Source organism: Cheilinus undulatus, linkage group 1 (assembly GCF_018320785.1).
Source record: "Cheilinus undulatus linkage group 1, ASM1832078v1, whole genome shotgun sequence".
Taxonomy (NCBI): Eukaryota; Metazoa; Chordata; class Actinopteri; order Labriformes; family Labridae; genus Cheilinus; species Cheilinus undulatus.
Window position 1 is genome coordinate 31,996,800 of NC_054865.1, and position 22,396 is coordinate 32,019,195.

A 22,396-nucleotide genomic window follows, 5' to 3' on the forward strand; every position below is an offset into this window, starting at 1 on the left:
TAAATCAAAAATATTTTTTAAGATCAATTTTTGGGCTTTTTGGGCCTTATTTTAGAGAGGTGCGCAGTGGATTGAATTAGAAAAAAAAGGGATGAGAGATTGTGGGAGACATATGCGGGAGGAAAGGAGCCACAGGCTGGACTTGAACCTGGGTCACTTACATTCATGAGATGCAGCCTAACTGCAAGGGCATCATGGCATCTAAAAATCAATTTTTAAAAGAATTGTGCCCCCCAAATTGAAACTGAAACAAATCAAACCATAACATATCAAAATATTAACCACTCCTATGCAGGAGGCACCCTCTGCTGCTTTTTAGACTATTGCATTTTACTTTTTTGTCTGATAACTTTAATTGTCCAATCATTGTGAAATATAACACGTTGTAGATATATCCCTTGTTTTCATTGAGAATGTCTCACCATGCTGTCTTTGAACAGTCTGATGAATCACTCACTGTGAATCTTTGCTGTTTTTCTAAAGTCTGTTTCTGAAATGTGCTGTTTATCGCTTTATATCACACCTGCACTTCAGCAGTTTTAAAGTTAAAAAATAACAATATAGAAAAATAAATAAACTTTTATGCTGATGTTTTGGTTTGCCTTTGTTGCTTATAGAGATATAATTATTAATTTCAGTCAGTTGCATAGCCAGCTAAAACTCCTCACAGGAACTTCATATATTAAAGAAGCTCTATATTAAAAACACTCTCCAATCCCTTTACTTCCCTCCCCATGTCATTCCTCCCCCTTTGTATATTTGAAGTTAATAACCTGCCACTGCATCTTGATTCTTGGCTTTGTGATGCAAACTTATCCTTAATTGCAATCCAGTAAGAGCTGAATAGCCAGACCAGATTCTCATTACCCTGGCCTGAATGTGCCCGGGCCTCTCACATGCCTCGTGTTGTGTCACAATAATGGCAGAGTGGCAGAACATGCTCGTGCACACATAGAGAAGGGTTAACTCCATGTGTAAACATCCAGAGCCAAGTGTGACAGCCTCTTTGACTGACAGGTGTCCACTATGAAAGGGGAGAGCTTGAGTTGTAGGATACTATCTGGACACTAGTAGGCTCATTGTGTTTTTTTGTCTTTCATTTACAGTTCCAGAATAACAACTACATGAACATGACCGAGGCCAACGGTGCTCTGCTCGCTGCTGGTGATGTGAGTACTCTTTACCTTTTTCTGTATTAAATTTTCTTTTAAACACAGGAATTTTGTAGTCTTTAAAACATGGTAAATTATAGTCCTATCATTTATAGTCATGCCATTGCTCTACTTTGCAAACTTAACAATGTTTGAAGATCTGTTGCTTGAAATTATCTCAAACTGGGATGCAATAACATCAAAATTCAAAATTAAACCGTAAGTCTACTCTAATAAAGTTTAAGTTGAGTGTTACAATATAAGACCAAACAGCTGATCCATGCACTGCCAAGAGAGGAACATGTATTTGCTGTGATAGTGTTACTTCTAAGGCAATGTGGCTTTTTAACAGAAATATAAATTGTAAGAATTATTCTCTATATGATGGTCATTTACCTCAACATTGTTTTTCGTCTTTTTTCCTGAAAAAAACTAAATGTGTGGTTCAAATGGCCTGTCTGCTGCGATGTATAGCCTGCTCTCTTCCCTCTGCCTGGTCTCTTTAAAGGGGCCATGCTGACTAGAATAATCTCCTGAGCTTCATTCATTTATTATTGGCAAGTACCTCATATAACCTCACTTAAAAAACCTGAACTATCTCTTTAATGTCATACATTTAGTCAAGCCCTTTCAGATGGACATGCAGGAATTAAAATGCTCTTTCCTGAAACATATTTTTGACCTTCTTATCTGCAGTAAGGAAATGTACTGTAGATGGGAAAAAGTTGAAAACAGTAAAAGGCAATAGCAAAAGCCCAGTATGTGACAGAGTAAGCCCTCTAAAACATTCATAATGATAAATTCCTATTTGAATCTCTCCATCTTTGTCATAAGTAACTTCATTTTATAGCCTGAAAATCTGCCAGCTCTAATGTTTCCTGTCTTGAGACTCTCCAAAGACAATAAGCTTACAGATAGAAGAGCTCGGCTCACCATATATTGCCTCATGGTAACTTGTGAGAGCAGACGCTGATGTGATCTGACTGTCTTGACTTCACTTTGTGAGATAAAGTGATACACCAGGAAGCAGAGAATATAAACACCTGTTTTCTTCCTCCTTTCAAAGACATAATAAAGAAGCCCAAAAAGATTGTATAGTTCTGTCATTCTCAGAGCCACTCCATCTGCTGCCACTTACAAAAAGTGAAATGTCACCAACAATCTGAATCCACTGAAGCTGCTGGAATAAATCTGTGTATTGTACTGATGCATTAAAATAAAGAGCGGGCAAGCTGTTTCTCCAGAGGTATATAACCGCCTCTCTAAGGCCATAGTAGTCCTAACAGTGTGCTAAATTTACCCGCTCTATTCCCCCTCCACCCACTTTGCTGCCCTGTCATTAGAGACAAGTGCACCAAAAATACCCATCATCCTCTGTGGTTCAAACGGGCCAATCTCATCCAGTTTAGCAGGGGAGATTGATCTGGCTTCCAAACCCACAGCACAGCATCACTACACAGCTCCAAAACAGTGAGCTGGATGTCATTGTTAACCTCATTGTCTCGTCACATGGACAGTTGGGATCAAACTGTGACATTTTGTATTGTGACTGTCCGACCTCATACAGTGGGCGCTTCAGAGACTGTTGTGGAAGAAGTTTAATTTTCCCCTACATTTACGCTGAGTGGGTACATCCTCTAGATTCAGTGGGACCACGCTGACACAAGCTGCTTGGAGAGCGTTCAGCCCCCAGCTGTGAGGGAATGGGCTGGGGTCTTTTTATTTGGGGGGGGGGGACTTGAAGAAAAAAATAATAAACAGCTTAGCTCATTTGCATTTTATCAAAAGGAACAACTGTTTCCAGTGTTAGGGCACAGATGGTATTGTGCTCAGGAGAGAAGAAATCTTAAGCACAGCTCTTTCTTTTCAAGCCAATGGGTGTCCAGTCTTTTTTTCTTGTAACCTGAGCTAAAGTGAGAATAATGTGAGGTTTAAACTGTACTCACTGTAATGCTGTATTAATGTACTTTGAGTGTCCACCATTGGCTGAGAGTACAGTGGGATAGGATGTCTCCATTATGAAGGCTCCATGATGAACAGCTTAGTTTGACAGCAAGGCTAAATTTATATGACCACATTTGGTTAACTGTTGTATTAGGATCAAACATTAGGGCTGTTACTTAAAGGCACCCTATATTTTCAAATTAACACTCTTTATGTCCTCAAATTCCTTTCTTGGCATGATTCTGGAAAAAATGCCACTAGTTTTGAGATTTTAATTAAACTAAAGCTTTCTGTATTTATGCCTGTTTCTAAAAGATTGATTAATGTGCCTTGGCACCAGCTAGCCAGGGTCCTTTTGCATTTTCACGTGTACTGTCTTAATGTGTGCACATTATACAAGAGTAAGGATACAATCTCGGTATAAAAAGGACAAAAACCTTTAAAACACCTCTTTTTTTTATAAGTTTTGTTGTCTGTCCACTGTAGGATAAATTTTAGCATCTGTGTTAAAGTGGAATTAGAGAAATAAGACAACATGAAATTTGGCATGCATGGTATTATTGGCATGATATCTTGTGGGCAAATATTACCCTAAAAAGTTAATCAGTATCAGGTATTAAAAAAAAAGAAACTACCAGCAGTAATTATCAGCCTATATAGTAGGGATGTCAAACTCAGTCACAGCAGGGGCTGAATCACAGCGGATTCTGAATTTAGGTCTTGCCTGAGGGCCTAACAGGGTCAACATTTAACTATAAACTGTCAACCTCATTCAATAAATTATGGGGGATTCATGATAAATAGCACTGATGATAAATGATTTTGAGATTACAGTGTTTTATCCTGTGTTGTGTTTGTTGTTGTATAGCCTACTGCAACAGTCAAACTTAACAAAACAAACTCTGTTTGAGCACTCTAGAGTGCATTGTTCACTTGAAAAGTTATAGCCTCTAAAATACGCACCCTATTTATTGTCTGACAGCAGCCAGAGCAGACGCACACCTGTTAACCAAATTATCCATGTGTTGTGTTTCACACTGTCAAAGCTCATACCAGAAAAAAAGACCGCAAAACCATTAAGAAAAATCTATTTCTGTAAATTACAGCAAACATGTTACTGACAGAAAGATTTTTTTGGAGTGTTTGAAATATAGATGTCCCTAAAATGGATTAGAAATAGGTTAGTTTAATTCTACTGATGCAGCTTTTTATATTTCAGTCTGTTGTTAACAGTTTCTTAAGTACTTCCAAAATAATCTGAATACTTCTATTATCATTTTAACGGTAGCATTGAGTGCATTAGTGGTAAATGAAAGATGACACTATTAAAATGAAAGCAGATTTGATTTGAAAAGCTGTTAAAATGCACAGTTTTAGACTAGACAAACTGTACGTAAGCACTGATTTCCTGTTCTGTACAAGAGGATTTGTTCAAACATTTTTGAATAGACCTGGATTGATTTGCATTTGTGGCTTTCAGTTGTATAAAATATAAGTCATCCACTCTATTACTTTGTTTCAAAATTTAAAGAATAGTGTAAAATCTCTTCTCGTGAGGTAAGAGTCTGGTCACAACCCTATTACTTATGTACAAGTAATGGTATAGTCTGAGGCAGAACTAACAGACCTACAACAGCTGAACTTTTATTTTTTTCATCTGCATTGCTTAAACTTTAAAGTGTATTTTAAGGACTGAACCAACATTTATATGCCGGTATTGATATTGTTGTCAGCTAAAATATATTTATAGATATTGGCATGTCAGATATCTGCATAAAACTGATTCTGTGCATCCCTACATGAAATAATTAAAAATCAAAAGGTCTTTGGCCCTCATATTTTCAAAACCACCTGTTGTTCTTATGAAAACTTCATTCTAAGTTCGGTTTGTTTTAAATATTAATGAAAGAAAGACAGACTTATCAGCATATCTGAATGTTGCCACACATGACAACAAAATCAAAATGGTGAATGTTTAAGCATATTTTCAATCAAAGAACATTAAACTCAGTTAACTGACTCATTTATGGTTGTAGCAAAGGTCTTTCAAAGTTAAAGTATTAAGGTTTGAAAACCTGGTCTTATAATGCTCTTGATACATGTAATTTCAAATCAGCAATGTTTTATTCCATATTTTAAAAGAAAGAGGAAGAAGTATTTTTTTATACACAATAAAACAGTATAAGTAGTCCTGTGAGTTTTTAGCCACTGCTGTTTGGGTTCCACTCATGAGTCTTAGTACAGTACATACATGCCAACATAAGTGTTTTCAAAAATGAGCTTTAAATCTTTATAGAAACCTGTTTACATATTGCTGCTGTTTACACTACTCAATGTATTTCTGAAACTGAATACAGACTCCATTCTGCACGAGGCAGGATGCTGCTACCTCAGAGCAGCAGACTTGTATGCTGTTTAGATGGCCGATGTATCATTTACCTTATGCACTTAGAGGATGAGATAAGATGACCTTGGTGTGCCTGGTAAAGCATACATCCTCACAGAGAAAGCTTGACTGCTTCCCTCAGGGAAAAGGATACTGTACACTGAGATTGTGTTCCACTCTGATGTATCACTTTACTTTCCCAATCAAATTAGAGACATATAATGAACTATAAATATGTAGAAATGGACTACAAATGATCCAAATTTGAAATAATGTTGATGAGGAGCTCCATAGTTGATGTTGTCATTTGAGTAGCTGCACTTTGCCTGTCTAGATATTTGAAACTGGATCCTAAATCCTGTCTCTATTGATTTTGAGACCTATTATAAGCAGTAATTGCATGCTGCTGCCTTTAACAAGTCTTGGTTATTGTGTCTATGAATTACATTAGTAAGTTTTTTGTCCCAGTATTGAAACAGTGCCATGACAGTATGGAGGAAAACACTTGGTAAAACAGTGGAAGGGAATATTTCACATATGAATTGACCCTTATCATGCCATGATTAAATTATTGTCTTTGTGTAACAAAATTCAAGTCCATGTCTGTTGTTCTTTGACATTAAGGGTGTCCTTTTGGAGAACTGGGTTCCAGAGGGATCGGTAGTAAATCAACACTATTACAAACAGGTTCTAGAAAAACTGTGAGCAAAAAGTCAGAAGAAAGAGACCAAAATTGTGGAAAAATGGTTTCATTCTTCATCAAGACAATGTGCCAGCTCACATTGTGCTCCTGGTAAAGCAGCTGCTTTTAAACGGCGCTTCTGCACCATCGCCACTTTTAAAAAATTCACCATGGTGTACCTTTGCATTTACACATTGCATCTGCAACAGCTTAATATTGGCGTCCCATTTTATGAATTCAATCCATCACAGCATTGTTGACATATTACACACAAGGCATAGCAAGGATGTTAGTATTCCACCTTCAAATGGCATACTCTAAGCACCAATAAACTGATTACTTTGAAAGCCAGCGCCCTCATCATGCTAATGTTTGAGTTTTCTTGAAACTTTGATTGATGACAAAACAAGTGCCAAACTAGAGACAGCACCACTTGTACTATTGTTTTAGTGCAAACAAACAGTAGGGTGCCAGAATTTTAACTGACATGCTTAAACTCATGTTATGATTAACAGGTTAGCGTGTCAGTGTTATGTATGCTTTTAGACTAAAGCAGTTCAGTCTCACAGAGCTTCTAGTGTGGCTGCAGACCTTAATCATGACTTGATTTAGGGTCCCAGTCCTCTGTTTTGTGCCTTAACCAGTAATAATAATACATGTTGCACTGTTGCTTGTATGTAACTGTATTTATGGTACTTTGCAGCACAGTAGTACTTCCCAGGGTTGTTGCCTCCAAAAAGCACTGAGAACTGCAGGTCTCCCATACACCAACTCAGGATGCTCATGCTGGGTACATCGGGCTTCTATGTTACAAGCGCTGCTTTGCCTGTACACTACTGGACCCTGTGGCTGCCAACACAAAGACCCACACTTGTCCACCCTTTTAACATTTACATGCCTGCACATCCAAAGCAAGCATCTGGCTTGTCACTTGGCTCTGTTGAGCTTTTGAGAACAATTAAAATGGATAATCAGGCTGGTGATGCAAAGAAAGTGGATTGTGCATCTCTTAATCTGTGATCAGAGCCCTCTAAGCTGCTCCGGGTGCAGAATTAGACTGGCTTTATGTGAAATGATACTAGACAGTGTGCAACACTGTAACACTCTGTGGGTTCCAGTAAAATCTGGCTGTTCTTCCCCAGGGAGAGGGTCTTTTCTTTCTAGACAGCTGACATCTTCCATACCCCCACAAATGAGACACAAACGCCATGTCTCCATTATCAGTGCCCCTGGTGCAGATGTTAATTTGTATCATCATTAACAAAGAGAGGCGATGCACACAAGCACAGACTGTGATACTGATCTCAGCTCGCTTCCCTCCCCCACAGTAATTTATTTCTTATTCCATCCTCTGCTCTCATTCTGTTTAGTGGAAACTAAACGATGGCATTTCTCCCTTTGAGTATGTCTGCATTTTGCTTAAAGGTCAAAGTCGGGCGTTTGCTTCTCTCTCATACAGAAGTGAAGCTCACCTCAGCCTACCTTCTTCTTTGACATCTCAAATCTCTTAGTTGGCGATGTAATTCAGGCCACAATGCACCAGCCTATAGGCTCCAGTGGCCTATATAATGTAGCTCTGCCCTGATTTATCTAACACAATGTAGCATGGCAGCAAACTACTTTTGCAAATAGTTGCACTAAAGCAAGAAGACTTTATGAGAATGCACTTCTTTAAAAGCATGAGTTTAAGAGATTATGTGGATGAATGTGCCCAAAAAAAATGAACAGTCGTGGCCATTATTCAGTCAGAAATTGTAACAGGGTGCCACGCTTTCAGATGCTTCGGGATATGACACAGATGAGACAGGGACTATAGATCTGCAGGCTGGTGTGGACGATGACCCCACTCCACAGGAGGTGCTACAAAAGGATGAATGAAGACAGTGATGATGTATGATCCCTGATCCCTTCCATGTGCCACTGGAACTTTTTGTCCGTGACTCATGACAGTTTAGTTGTCCTTTTTTATAAACCGTCTATGTTTTGACTCACATGCTGCTGAACAGGCATTATTGTGCACTAAGTTCTGGGGGCTTTTTGAGCGGACTGAAGCATAATATGACAGCGGAGGACTGAGAGTAAATGGTTCCTACTGAAGGTGCTTGTGATTTATTCTGCACTCTGCGAGCCAGAGGCCAGAGCTGTGATGAATATGACCTTAGCTCTTTCTGAAAGGAGAGCTGATTCTCTAGCTGTGAAACAAGCACTGAAAAGTGAAACAGTGGTCGGAAGCAGGAAGAGAGAAAGGAAAAAGGGGGGAAAGAAAACTCTATTAGCTGCCTCTGCCACTGGAATTCATCAGTGCTTGTCAAGACAGCTGCCCTGAGTAGGCAATGAATTAGTTTCAAGTGTCTGTGTGCTAAAGCAAGCAAGGGGAACATTAATACTCCCTAATCAAGGGCTGTGTTGGCATATTCCCTCTGTTGTGTCCCTGCTATCCTCAACCATAGTCAGAAAGACAAAAGAAAGGAAGGCTGAACACATGCCTGCTTAGATTTGTTGAATCAGCTTTTTAAGTTCTAGCTCTCAGTAGAGTGACCTATATTTATAGATTGTGTACAGGAAACAGAACATGTAGGCAGATTATGCCATTTTTGGTGTTTCAGGTGGTCTGCGTAATGTTTGTTTGGGGTCTGAGAAGTATCATTCTGCTGCTTTTCATTGGGCTTAGACTTAATGATGGAAAATAGTCTGCAAAGAGTAAAATAGGCAGAACAAACCACAAAATAAACCTCCAACAAGAAAATCCGAAACACTCCCAAACCATACAAAATGTTATACAGTCGTACAAAACAGAAATAAATGAAAGCTCTTTAGCATTCACTTTGCTTTTCTTTGCATTTCTGCATCACAATTTTTTATTTCATGCAATCCAAGTTCAGCTCCACATGCTGCTGGTCTTCTGTAGTCATGTTTTAAAGGTCATATGAAGACTTTAACAACAAAATGTGAGCATGACTAAATCAAAACAAACATTGCAATGCAAAAGAAGGGCTAAAGACAGGCTGTCTGATGAAAATTTAGCCTTCACTTATATCTAAAGAATATCTGCATGCCAGTGCAGCTTTACAGTCCTTCTCACAGTGAAGGAGGTCTGGGCAGGAAGACCTTTATTACTGATTCCTGAAAAACTGGCCAACAAACAGGGACTATATTATCCTCAGAAAGCAGCAGATGACTTCTTAGGTTCACCTTTGTTTGATTCTTATTTGAGAAGAAATGGGACTACGCTTTATATGGGAACAAGTGCATGTTACAATCAGTTATGAATGTGAGAAAACTTCTCTCAGACAAGTTGGGCTCATTAAAGAAAATGTGAAATCAGCGTGGGGTGTGTGAATAGAGCCTGTTTGAAATAGTTTAACTGTAGATAATATTTCTCCTGACCCCCAAGTCAGTGGTTTTCCTCCTAAGATTGCCTGAACTACAAAGTTGATGAGGTTGTATCAGGGTTAAATTGTACTGTAAAAATGACCCAACAAAATAAATTTTGTGATCAGCCCAAAGCAAGATTCTACAGTTTAGAGTACGATCTTTATGCATAATGTTTATTCTTATTTCATTTTGTTAAATGCAGCCAGTAATGTTGGCCTCTTCACCTTATTTTACCACTATCATTCAGTATATCTGCAGATAAAATAATGTCACTCATAGCAGGAGGCCCATGCTTTGAAGAGGTTTTAGTAACTAAGCAGCAGCAGAGCCTAGCGCTGCGTACAGCATGCTGTTTGGCCCTGTGTTCAGCTGCATGTTTGTGGACCCGCAGTGTGGTCATTGTGAGGATATGAATATGCTGGCTTTCCAGAGAGAAGCTTAATGCAATGTGCAGATGAAAACAAGACCCAAGTAGGTGAACAGTCCCATCTCCAAGAAGGCACATAAGCAAATTAAGTGTGACCAAAAGCTTTAATTCAAAAGGCAGAAGGATTAGGCTGTTTGATGAGCAGATTTAAGGGTGCAGGCAAGGGGAACAAAAAGAAACACTTCTGGCCAAGCGTAATAATCTTTGAAAATGTTCTTTAAACCCATCTCCCTGTGACGTGTATTTTCACTGCACTTCAACCCAACATCTTCCATACTCAAGATTAAGGGCTTTTATCATGTATTCCCTCTCTCCCGTGATTGCTGCTTGATATTTTTGCTTTTGACGTCTTTCACTGCACTCGTTTTATTCCTCCTTCTTCTTCTTCCTCAAAGTGGACTTTAATAGGTTTAGGAAATGTTACATCTTAGTGCACTTACAGACAAGTGTATTACCACTCGACTAAAACACTTCCTCTTTTAAACAAAGTTGTCTGATTTAATCCCTGAAGGTTTCCTTCCGGCATGTTAGATAAGACCCACCTCAGTGAATGCTTCCTGGCTGTGTTGTGTTGCTGGATTTCATGGTTTTCCTTTTCCCTTCTGCCCTTCTTCCCCTTCTGCAGACTTTTCATACGCCCAGCTTGGGAGACGAGGAGTTTGAGATCCCCCCAATTACACCTCCACCTGAGACAGAGTCTGGTCTGGGTCTATCGGAAGTGGACTCACCTTTCCCAGCAATGCCAGAGCCCCCAGCTCCACACAGGGGTCCCTTAATCCCTCAGTTCCCCCCTCAGAGCCTGGATCTGCCCTCTATTACCATCTCACGCAACATGATGGACCAGGAAGGGTTGTCTGTCAACAACGGCCAACCTGTGGTGAGCATTTCTATGCACAAACAACTTTGGAAAATCAAGAAAGGTGTTTATTTTCATCCAGTTTAGAAATATGGTCCTCATATGTCAACACAAACAAATACAGCAGGGATGCTTCAGAGTCTGTCTTACTTAAAGCTGCCTCTCCACTTGTGGTTTTTCATGACATTCTGTACAAATCTAAGTATACATACATGTCAAAATACACTTATCTAGTACCCCAACCAATTCACCACAAAAACATCAACTAGTTTCAAGTTAAACTGATTGAAAGCATCACAAGGCAACAGTGTGCACTTGCCAGGGAAGTTCCTTGCAGCTCATGTTCCCCTCCTATTTATAGAAATTACAATTCAGACCAGTCAACTACTCTAAATGAAGGAAAACTGTGAAAATTGAGCACATTTTTCCGCTAACCAAAATCCATCCCATATTTTATATAGGCTAATATAATTGCTATTTGAAATAGTACATCAATTCTCAAAAAGTAAAAATGATTGCATTTTTAAATGTCTCTGAAAAGTGTGGCACTTTGGAACAAACAATGTCATTTTGCAAATATTGCAGTGTTAGCACCTCCAGTCTTCAATACACCCCACAGCTCAACATCTATCCACATGCCTGTGCTGAGTGTGATTACACATCAGGGCTGCACAATTTTGGCCAAAACAATAATACTGCTCAATACTGATCACGATTATTAATCATGCTAATTTTTGTATTTACATGGAAATTTTTTCATCTCTTATTTTTTAATTTTGAAACCCTTATATTGTGCTACTAACTGCTTTCCAGGGCTAGACAGAGACAAAATTTCTGCTCTGGCTTTTAAGCCCCCCACATCTGCCCTCACATTTGTTCAAATATGGCACTGCAGTGGGGCCCTAATTACAGCCACTGCTCTGCTGTTGGGCTACGCAACATTTGTATGGAAAAGTAAGCAAAGTAAGGAGTGAAAGTCAAAGAATTAGACCTATTGTTTAGTGATTGCTTTGGGGAGTAATTTAGTTAATGATTGTTAAACTAAGATATTTTCAGTGAACTGTTCTTTGTTGTTATTTTATTTGTCAGTCATATATCATACATGTCTTTTGTATCGTCTTAGGCCTAGTATAGTTTATAACCAGTTTAGCAGTGACTTAACTACAACGAAAGAAATTAAATGTTCTGCCTTATTTGGATCATATGTTTTTAAAACCTAGGTCTTGTTATTTCATTGTGGATGAAGTTTGCTGAGTAGTTAACACTTAAATTTATAAACGTTTAAATAGATGACCATGTGGAGTTTATTGGTTTATTGGTGAAACCTTTCTCAAAATGTAAGTTATCACCAACAATTGGGTTTCTTTGATCATGGGTACATCAAAATCGTGATCATAATCAGAATTTGATAAATTGTGCAGCTCTGTTACACATCCCTTTAGTTGATATGGTAATTTAGCCACACAGTTTCTATGAGAAGCCGTTGTTCCACATTGCTTGTTTAAACCTGGGCAGAAGAGCAAGGAGAGAAGTCCCTGGTCACCAATCAGTTACAGCCCTGGTTTGTGACTTTGACTGCACTACAGCTTAGAGACAACATTTAAGCAGCATTGTGGGCCTACATTAGTTTAACCAGCTTAGTAATTGTAGTGTTGACTAGCATGGATGACACTGGTAGTCCACTTGTCATGTCACAGGTATGTCAGCCAAATTTACCAGATCAGTATTTTATTGCCAGTTTAGTGTATTTTCTTTTAGTAACTAATATCAGAGGGCAGTGAAATCAGCAGATACTTAAGTGTGTTTAGGAAAAGAACAGTCGTCTATCATCTCATATATGTATATATATATTTATATAATATTGTAGACCTCTGATATCAGAGGAAAGCATCACCTAAATGAGCCCTTTTTACTGATCCGTAATGTCACCTTCACAGTTTCTGTATGCCTCCTGTTGTCAGTGCATCTGGCACAGCATCTGGCCTTGTTTACAACGCAGGAGGTATATGATCACATTGAGTAAATGTCATGATATTATGTTACTTACTGTGAGGATTTTTTGAAAAAAGCACACAGAGTGAATGATCCCCTCTCTGTAAGGTGAGCAGATGTGAAAAGATCACAGGTGTTAGGAGTACAAAGCGTATTCAGCCCCAGAAGGACGCTGAAAATGGGACCCAAAAGTGCCACAGTTTCGCATGCTCATATTTAATTCATGTTGCCTACAGAAGCTTTTTTGTAGCGCTGTAAATGCTGATGCATGCTTCTATCCAATGTCACATGAAGTGTTCAGAAATTTGTCTTTGTTTTGTGTAGAATTACCCAAAGAAGGAAAGGATAAAAATATTTTGTTCATCCTGCTCTTTCTTTGGATGCACTTGGTCAAACATGGAGCAGTAGATGGAAAAACCACTCTTTTATGTTGATGCTGTTTTGTGCTATAGATTTTGAGATTGTTGTCTCGGGGTGGAGAGACATTTTCAAATGCCACCATCATAGAAGCATTGAGGAGGAAAAATGGAAATGTCACAGGCTGACTAGTTGTCTTACAGTCCTATTAGAAAAAAAACTGGAGGATTCATTTAGATGAGAAGAAAAGAAAGGACACAGGCATGAGCGTAGGCACGATGATGCTGAATTTGCTTCATGAACCACTAAACACATTGCATAGAGAAGAAGTGCCATGATCATTATAACAGTGTGAATTAATGCATTTTAGACCCCCTGCTCTCCCCACATTCTCTCTAACACATTTGTTGAATCACAGTGATATCAGAAGTATTTATTTACATTCACTATGTGAAGAAGGCTGTAACATTTTACAGCTTCTTTATTTTTTTGCTTCTGGCATGTAAAATAATTGCAGCTTTTAAAAGATCTCTGTGCTTCATACAGTAAGTGAGCCCCAGAAGGCTTTTGCCTAAAGAATTTTCATTTCATGGTCAGTTAAGCTTTCTACATCTGGAAGAAAACGGAGCCTTGACACAATTACATTCCTGACTGTTCTCACGACTTGCTGGAGGATTAGATTTGATTCTCAAACATTATTCCTCTTTAACACCATTTGCATGGCTCATGTCTCTGATTGTGCGGAGACTCTATTAAAAACCGAGGGGAGAATGTGGGTTTCTGCTCCTTGCCTCGTGGCATTGTCGTCGCCACACTACTCACGTTATCAGTCATCGCACATTGTACGGCAGGGAAGGCTGGCGGTGGCCCTTCATTTCTCCTGCAAATGGGATAGATCCCCAAAAGTCTTGTGCCTATAGAAATCCTATTCATCTGTGGTTTTATCTTCATCTTGAAAAGAGGACGCAACTTTTAAATGAGATAAGTAACAGCAAGGTTCACAGTGCGTTCTATACACAGAGACAGTGATTTACGAAGGCCCTGAGAGGGGTGTTTTGTCATTTTGTCAGCACACTGATAAAGGAATGACAACCTTATATACATGATTACATTCTGTGTTATTTGTTATGGCTGCAGGGGCAAACAAATAAACCATGCACTATTGCAATTACATTTTTCATCAAGCCAGCATGCTCACATTTCCCAAACACTCATCTTGGTTTTCTTTCTGTGTACAAGCTTACTGCTGGAGAATATTTAGTGTCTCTTATCAGAACTTAATGAGAAAGCCAACCAGTGAATATACCTGGGCTATTTTCAAAAGCTTCTTCCATGTCATCGCATTGCCAAGTGTTCTGCTAATTCCACTCCCCGTAATGTTCAGCGTATGTCTGGCAAATTGGCCACAGATGCCGAGTTTCTACAAAGAGAAATACATTTTCTCAGCTGCAGTGCGCCTGGCAAGCCCTGAATCTGAAGTCATTATTTATTTAATCTGCTCTCCTAACAAGCTTCTGACTCTCATTTTTGTCTCCCAGCATGTGTCCTCCTGATTTGTGATTGAATCTCAATAGTGCCAAATAGTACTGGAGTTAGAGCTGCCAGTATTGCTTTATTCACAATTTCTCTCTCTCGATTTTTCTCCCTGCTGCACAGCGAGGGTCTCTGGGTCCTATTTCAAAAAACACCTGGTGCCTCCGACACATTTTGAGGGTTTTCTTGACACATGTAAGCATGCACTGAAATGTCCTCAGTGATTGGATTTGAAACCTGCAGCAGTCAAGTACTTGTATTAGATGTTAAAATCAGTATTTATGAGATATGAGCCCTGCTGTCTTATTACATTTAGCTCTATGTGCTGATGTATTATATATTTTTCATTAGCTTTACCAGCAGCAAAGAAATGCTAATATCTCATCTGTCAGGCTCAAAGAGAGGCTGAAAAAGCCATTTGTAGTTAGTTGTTCACATGATTTGACATGCCTTGATGTTGTATAGATTGTCAGTGAGTATAATACTCTCACTTTTGACTGGTCAAAAACCTCTGTATCCTGAATTAAATGGAAAATGTGAGCAGTGTTGCTGAAAGCATGTTTTTCTACACTTTCCTCTTATCTCCCTTCCAAGCCAAGAAGCACTGACATGAGTTGTACATCAATTTAAGAGAGTGGATTTTTTCTCGCTCCGTTTCTTTTTTCCCCTTCTCCCTCAACAGACAGCTATTGTGACATATTGGGTCAGTCAGAAATGAAAGATATTCATGCAGGCATGCAATACTTGTAATGAAGTCTCAGCTTGACCTTCTGCATGATTGATTCTGTAATTTACTTTTCTCAGGCAGCTCTCAGAATTAAATGATGTCATGTTGGACAAGTTTTAAATACCCATAATGCATCAGAAGAAATGGTGAAAAGGGGTATGGGTCAGTAGCTGTGCTGGACCGAGAGGGGGTTGGTGACTGGCCTCATATTCTGATGGGGGGAGGAGAGATTTGTTTTAAAGTGGGGGTGAGAGGTTGAAGAGATAGATAGAGTGAGTCTGCAGCATAGAGAAAGAGAGACAGAGAAGTGTGTCTGACTGAGACAGGGCGGGGGAAAGAAAAACAATTTATCTTCATGCTATTATAGCCTTTACTGGCATTCAAAATTCCATTTTTCTCATTTGGCTTAAGCACAGACTTCAGCAGGTTGCCGAAAATAGAGGGAAAAAAAAATAAAATGATGTACCCGTTTAGAAGGCGAGTAAAGGAATATGTGCAGCACGCTGATAAACTATCTTTAATAGGACTGACCTTTCTTGCTGGCGAAAGTTACTGGGGGATTCATCCTTATAATTACCATATAGATGATTTTACCCCTCTCCTGCCATGGAACATTTCCAAGAGCTCTGGCATTGATTGAATGGAAATTGAACTTGTTAACATTCTTTTCAGCCTGTTACAGCTCAGTACATGGTGCCAATGTTCATACAGTCTCCACAAATTCTGATTTCTAATATCTTTAAGAGCAGACTGGAGCCTGCTTTCATTCACATCAGTGTTAAGATTTTTATCACTCTGTGAATGCATAATGCTGCATTTTTGAGTCCAGCTGCTGTGTTTATTGTGCTGTGTTTATTGTGGAAAGGGTTTCACACATCATGAAGAGTGCTTGTTTTTTTCTTCATGTGGCTGTGTGTGGAGTGTTTGTGGTGTTAAATGTGGATGAGGCCAACAATAATGTTGAAAGAAAGCTTTATTTGTTCCCTTCTGGCAGCATATTGTTGACAGCTTTATGTTCCTATAAGCCATATTGGATTCCCCCATTAAATACTGAATATTAATAAAGATCAGGAAAACCTCTTATTGATTTAGGATTAGATTTTTGCTTGTTAGGGTTTAACAAGCAAACATACAGATGGACAGCACACCTAGACGCACGCAGAGACCTGACTGAGGAGGGCACATCTGCCACTGTGGACTCAAGATAAGGACTTATTTGCAGATTTACGATGACTATCAAAATATCCAGTCAGATGGCTGCTGTGACTGCTGACAATACTGCAATCAAAATGCAAATGAGAAAGCAGAGGGACATAAATAAACATCCTAGTATTTATATTCACAATCAAGGGAACTGTTACTTTAGATGATTTCTTTCACTAGCTCTTATTATGTTTATATTCTCTGATATAACTGTCAGCACTCTTTGTTGCCACAAGTAAAAGTATAATTGTTGCTATGCTGGTTATTGTCAAAAGACATTTGAAGTTAAAAGTGAAAGAATGAAGTGTGAAGTGACGTGTGAAGTGTGATAAACTGTGATCATTTTTCTTGAAATGCACAACATCCAAAGGCCATTTGGTAGAAATCCCCATATTCCAAACAAATGGCCGAATAGACCATTGCTCCAAATCAAAACAGCATCATTGGAATCAGGCAAAAGTGTTATTATACAGATGGCCACGACTAATGAGCTCAGTGTGTGCATCTTTGATGTTCGCAGCAAGCAGAGAGCAAACTGCGAGCCATCGTGTTTCCAGTAATGAAGATGACAATAGCACTTGGAACGTGGCGGGGGGACAGATATGTAAATCACAGTCGGTTTGGTCACAGGCTTGTTTATAGCAGCTTTTATTTGGGAGAAACACTGAAAGCTACCACATTTGAAGAATCACAACAATATGTCTTCAGTTCCTCCCCAACCCTTTGCCTCACCTCTCGCAGAATCTTCCTTGCACATGTAAATATAAATCCGCTCTCACTTCAGAGATTGTATTTATGATAAGCAGGAGACATGCTATATGAGAAAGAAATGGATTGTAGATCCAATATGTTTCTGTCTGAAATGGTGTTACAATATTGTTTTTGAAGAGCCGCATTCATAAGGATCTTTCAATAAAGCCAGGTGTGTGGGTTTATGATGTGTTGATGTTGGGAGAGATTGGGTTTGTGCTGCTGAATACCAGATGGATGTACCCAGGGAGAACAAATCACCTTTTCTGTTGTGTTTCTGTTCCATGTCAGCTCTGCTGCCTCTCTGATCAGTCTCCCCTCTGGGGAGCTGGCAGTCCTTGTAATTTCATTCTCACACAATCAATGCAAACATGTTGCCTACACCTTCTCTGAGACTCTTTCAAGAACAAAATGTTTTAGCAGGAAAAACGTGAAAGAGATTCTGAAATGTTATTACACTGAACCTTGGAAGGTAGAGGGGAGGGAAACTGTCCAAAGCTCTTAAGCTTCATACCTCAGCCAGATGATTTATGGAGTTGATTTCATAGAGGGGATGTTCTAGGACTGTTTTTCCTTTCCCACTATTCTACCTATTCAGACTCTTTGGCTTGAGCCTTGGCCACTACTGATTCCCCCTAAAAAGCACCCATATTTTTGCTAAACAAAAAAAAATAGCTTACATCTGTGCAATTGGCCAAATCTTGTTGTGACTAGGATTAAGCTGCCTGTTTTCCACCACATGGTTATTTGTTATAAACACACCAATTTTGACCTGTTTAAAAATACAAATGTTCCAGAGTTTAAACATCATGCTATTTCAAATCCTATGGGCTTTTAACAACCTCAAACAAAAATGATATAGGTTCATGCATTCAAGCTGCAACTCCATTAGTCTTTAAGAGTTCATACCACATTGCAGAGATCTGAGTCCACTATGCCCCTCGTGGAACCGGCCAGTCAACGGCTGTGTCGCAGATTTCCATACAATACAGTTTTGAAATGAATCAACCTAGCTGTGTAGCCATCTATTACTGGCTTATAAAGTTGGCTCCTCGGGTGTCAAGATAATTTATCATGGTCTGTAATAGAGACATTTAAGACCCGGGACATTGTGACATGATATCTGCCAAATAACAATCCAGAGAAACCAGTGACCCGATTTCCTCTGTGGTAAAGAGATACAGCCTCATGAGCTTTGTATACTGGGCAGTAAGATGTCACAGTGAGGACAGAGATATCTTTGAGCTGGAGGAATGAAGAGGCAGCCAGGACATCAATAGCAGCATGAAAGCAGAGGGGAAAGGGATCAGTGAAATATTACCTTTGATTGTTAGACTCTTATCAAGCCCCCTTTGATTCTTTTTTTTTTTTACAGAATGTTGGACCAGGCCATCTTCGCCAGTACCCCCCAAACCCCGCCATGGTGATGAAGTCCATCATCAGCATGAACAGCCCCAATGGGATGATATCAAGGAACCAGCTGACCACCATTAACCAATCCCAACTCAACACACAGCTGAGTCTAAACATGGCAGGACCCAACATCACCCATACTTCCCCATCACCGCCTGCGAGCAAGTCCGCCACCCCATCTCCCTCCAGCTCCATCAATGAGGATGATCAGGACGATGGCAACAGGGTAAGTCAGTCATCATCAGATAACTGTATATAGTGATTTTAAAATTATGCAGTTGATGTGGACGTTTTTATCTCAATCACTGTCGTCATCACAGGTCATTGGAGAGAAGCGACCAGCCCCTGTTGACCCTGCAAAGAAGCCCAAGACCCCTAAAAAGAAGAAGAAGAAGGATCCCAATGAGCCTCAGAAGCCGGTCTCCGCATATGCCCTGTTCTTCAGAGACACCCAGGCAGCTATTAAGGGGCAGAATCCCAATGCCACCTTTGGAGAGGTGTCCAAGATTGTGGCCTCTATGTGGGATGGTCTGGGAGAGGAGCAGAAGCAGGTACTAGACCGTTAAATTATCCAAACAGGGAAAAGATCTGGAATAGTAAAATGGAGTTAGATGAACTACAAGCATAGAATCAGATGATAGGTGAAATGTACATTAAGGTGTAAATTTCTAATCATAGTAGAGCTTTATTTTTCAATTCACACATACTTTTGTGTCATTGCAGGTTTACAAAAGTAAAACGGAAGCAGCTAAGAAAGAATATTTGAAAGCCCTTGCTGCATACCGTGCAAGCCTGGTTTCCAAGGTGAGAAAGCTGTTTCTTCTTTTTGCCTGAAAATGTGTGAACTTGATAGGAAGAGGAAATAAATGTCTCAGAATTCCTTGTATCATTTTAAACTGCAACAATTTAAGGTCTATAAAGTGCACAGTATGCCTGTAGCCAAAGGAAATTGCTTTTTTAAGAGTAAAAACTGTTGCTTTGTAGATAAGTTTTGACACTTTTGTCTGTCCAGGCTGCAGCAGAATCAGCTGAGGCCCAGACTATCCGCTCAGTACAGCAGACTCTGGCATCCACCAGCCTGTCCCCTGGTCTGGTGCTGCCTTCCCCCCTCAACCAGCACCCCTCTATGTCATCAGCCTCCCAGGCCCTCCAACAAGCCCTACCACGGGCCATCGCCCCCAAACCTCTGCAGATGAGACTAGGAGGCAGCCAGATCGTGACCTCAGTTACGGTGTCCCACCAGAACATGTCCCCTGGGATGCCCCCGCAGCTGCTGGGCCAGATGGGTTCTGGAGGGGCCATGGTGGCGGGTGCCCAGTCCACAGCCGTGTCTCAGATGAGCCCACCCATGCAACCGGTGCAGCAGCATGCCATGCAGCAGCTCCAGCAGCAGCAGCAGATGCAGCAGCACCTCCAGCACCATCAGATGCAGCAGCAGCAAATGCATCACCAGCAGATCCAGCAGCAGATGCAGCATCAGCATTTCCAACACCACCTCCAGCAACAGCTGCAGCAGCACCACATGCAGCAGCAGCAACAACAACAACAACAACAACAACAGCAGCAGCAGCAGCAGATGCAATTGCAACACATGCAGATGCAGCATCAAATGCATCAGCAGCAGATTCAACATCTCCAGCAACAGCAGCACCAGTCCCAGTGTTCCCCACCGCAGCACTCTCCTGGTACTCCACATTCAGGGGGGGGCTCTGCATCACTCGGCAGTCCCCAGCCAACTCCACAGCAGCCACACCCCTCTCAAATCCAGGCCCACGCCCAGGTCCTGTCCCAGGTCAGCATTTACTGAGCCAAATGGAAATCCTATCTCAAAGAACAGGAATAGAATAAAAGCATCATTCCACGTTGCTTTTCTAAGTTGCACTTAAGAAGTGTGTCAGATTTAGAATGTTATACAAAGAACTTGTCCATTGTTATAGACGGATATGCACATGTGTGTACAGGGGAGAAACATGTAAACTGGGTGTTTTTCTGTCATGGGATTAGCTATGACAGTTGCCTGTTAGGATGACTGCCCAGTAGTTGTTTATTTGTTTGTTTGTGAGGTCTTTCAGTTGTCAATTTAAACTGACTGGGCACACAATATGTTGAAAGACAAGTGTCTTTCACTGTTTTATTTAACAATAAAGCTTTATTTATGAGGCCTGAGTTGTCAGTTCAGCAGACGGACATATTGAAAACGTTTCAACAAAAGGATTTCTATCCACTCTCTCCTGGACTAAATGACTCACAGGATTTTTTTTTTGCTGGAAACCAGTAACCCACACATCCGTCTTTGTTCCCACACTGGCCAGTATATAGTGAGACTTCCTCTTTCTCCAGCCTTTCTCCTTCACTCGTCATTTTCGCAGATGGAACTGTTCAACAATGGCGTGAAAGGAGATGGTTGATCAAATCATCACATGACAGAGGATCAGTGAAATTTGAACACATTTAAACCACGTCACAACTGTCTATAACAGTAAAGGGAGCAGAAAATAGATCTGTGGATGAATGACTGAATAGTCTGAGACAGACCTGCCATAAATCATGTATGTCATCACATTTCATCATCAAACTGTAGCTGTAATCTGCTGTACATGTTTTGTAGGGGGGTGGGGGTGGGGGAAACCTCCTTTATCCAGTAATCAGCCCTCCAAATGATTTGTCCAAATGCGTGTAATTCCTCCCCCAAAATTGCTTCTTTAATCTATTTGTTTCTACTCCAGATGTTTAACAATTAAATTATGTTTTTATTTTGTGTAACAAAGGGGATATTTTATGGTAAATACAAATATCCAGATCAAGGCAGATGATTTGGGGATTGCTGTATTTTTACTCTGCTCCTTGATACTGTCATTGTTTTAAAAACAGAAAACTAGCAGAGCCAGTTTGTTGCACTGCCAAAGCCAACTAAAAGGCATCGGAGGTATTTTTGCCAGCTGTATAGAAGTCCCTGAGAAAAAAATGATGTACATTTTTCATATCACCTGTTGTAAAGTTTTAATATGTGAGGCTTTAATTAAAACATTGTTAAACGACCTGTGGATTGCTATATCACATAGTGCATTTCTGCTCTTTTATACTTTTTTATGATTTACAATAGCAGCAATTAATTTTGTTTGTATATTTGCTTACAAACCAACTGCTTTAAACATCTGTCCATAGAATAAATGCATATCCGTATGGAGAAGTTGTTTTCAGCTCACGATAGGAAAAGTAATTTAATGTTTGAGTTTTTCTGCCTGGCCATGAAGAAGAATCCAGAGACATTCCATCACTAATATGATAGTAGCCATAATTTTGTATGAAGTATTATATATTTCTTTGTGTCTCTGTTCAAAATTAAACTATCAATCATGAATATTTATTTGTAGGGATTGGTTTATTTCAAAGCTTATATTAGCCATCATTTCTCTGAGTTATTGCATCACGCCTCCCTGTCAATGATAGAAAATGAAATACTGACAAATATTCATAGCACCTACTTCTCTATGATAAAAACTACATTTTTATGGAGTAATTCTATCAGAGGAAAAACACTTTGCAAGGCTGTGTAAGCTTTCATATTAAGATTATTATAGTGTGTGCTGTTTCATAGTG

General features: G+C 39.8%; 1 protein-coding gene across 1 annotated transcript in view; it reads left to right on the forward strand.

The window, feature by feature from the left end:
- The window catches only part of tox3 (TOX high mobility group box family member 3), a 45,568-nt gene extending 23,430 nt beyond the window's left edge, over positions 1–22,138 (forward strand). Inside the window, exons 2-7 of the mRNA XM_041785805.1 lie at positions 1,107–1,169; positions 10,591–10,842; positions 18,759–19,022; positions 19,117–19,347; positions 19,520–19,600; positions 19,809–22,138. Coding sequence (XP_041641739.1) covers positions 1,107–1,169; positions 10,591–10,842; positions 18,759–19,022; positions 19,117–19,347; positions 19,520–19,600; positions 19,809–20,603 — 1,686 coding nt within the window. The 3' untranslated portion in view covers positions 20,604–22,138. The remainder of the gene's footprint in view (positions 1–1,106; positions 1,170–10,590; positions 10,843–18,758; positions 19,023–19,116; positions 19,348–19,519; positions 19,601–19,808) is intronic.
- The last annotated feature ends 258 nt before the right edge of the window (positions 22,139–22,396 follow it).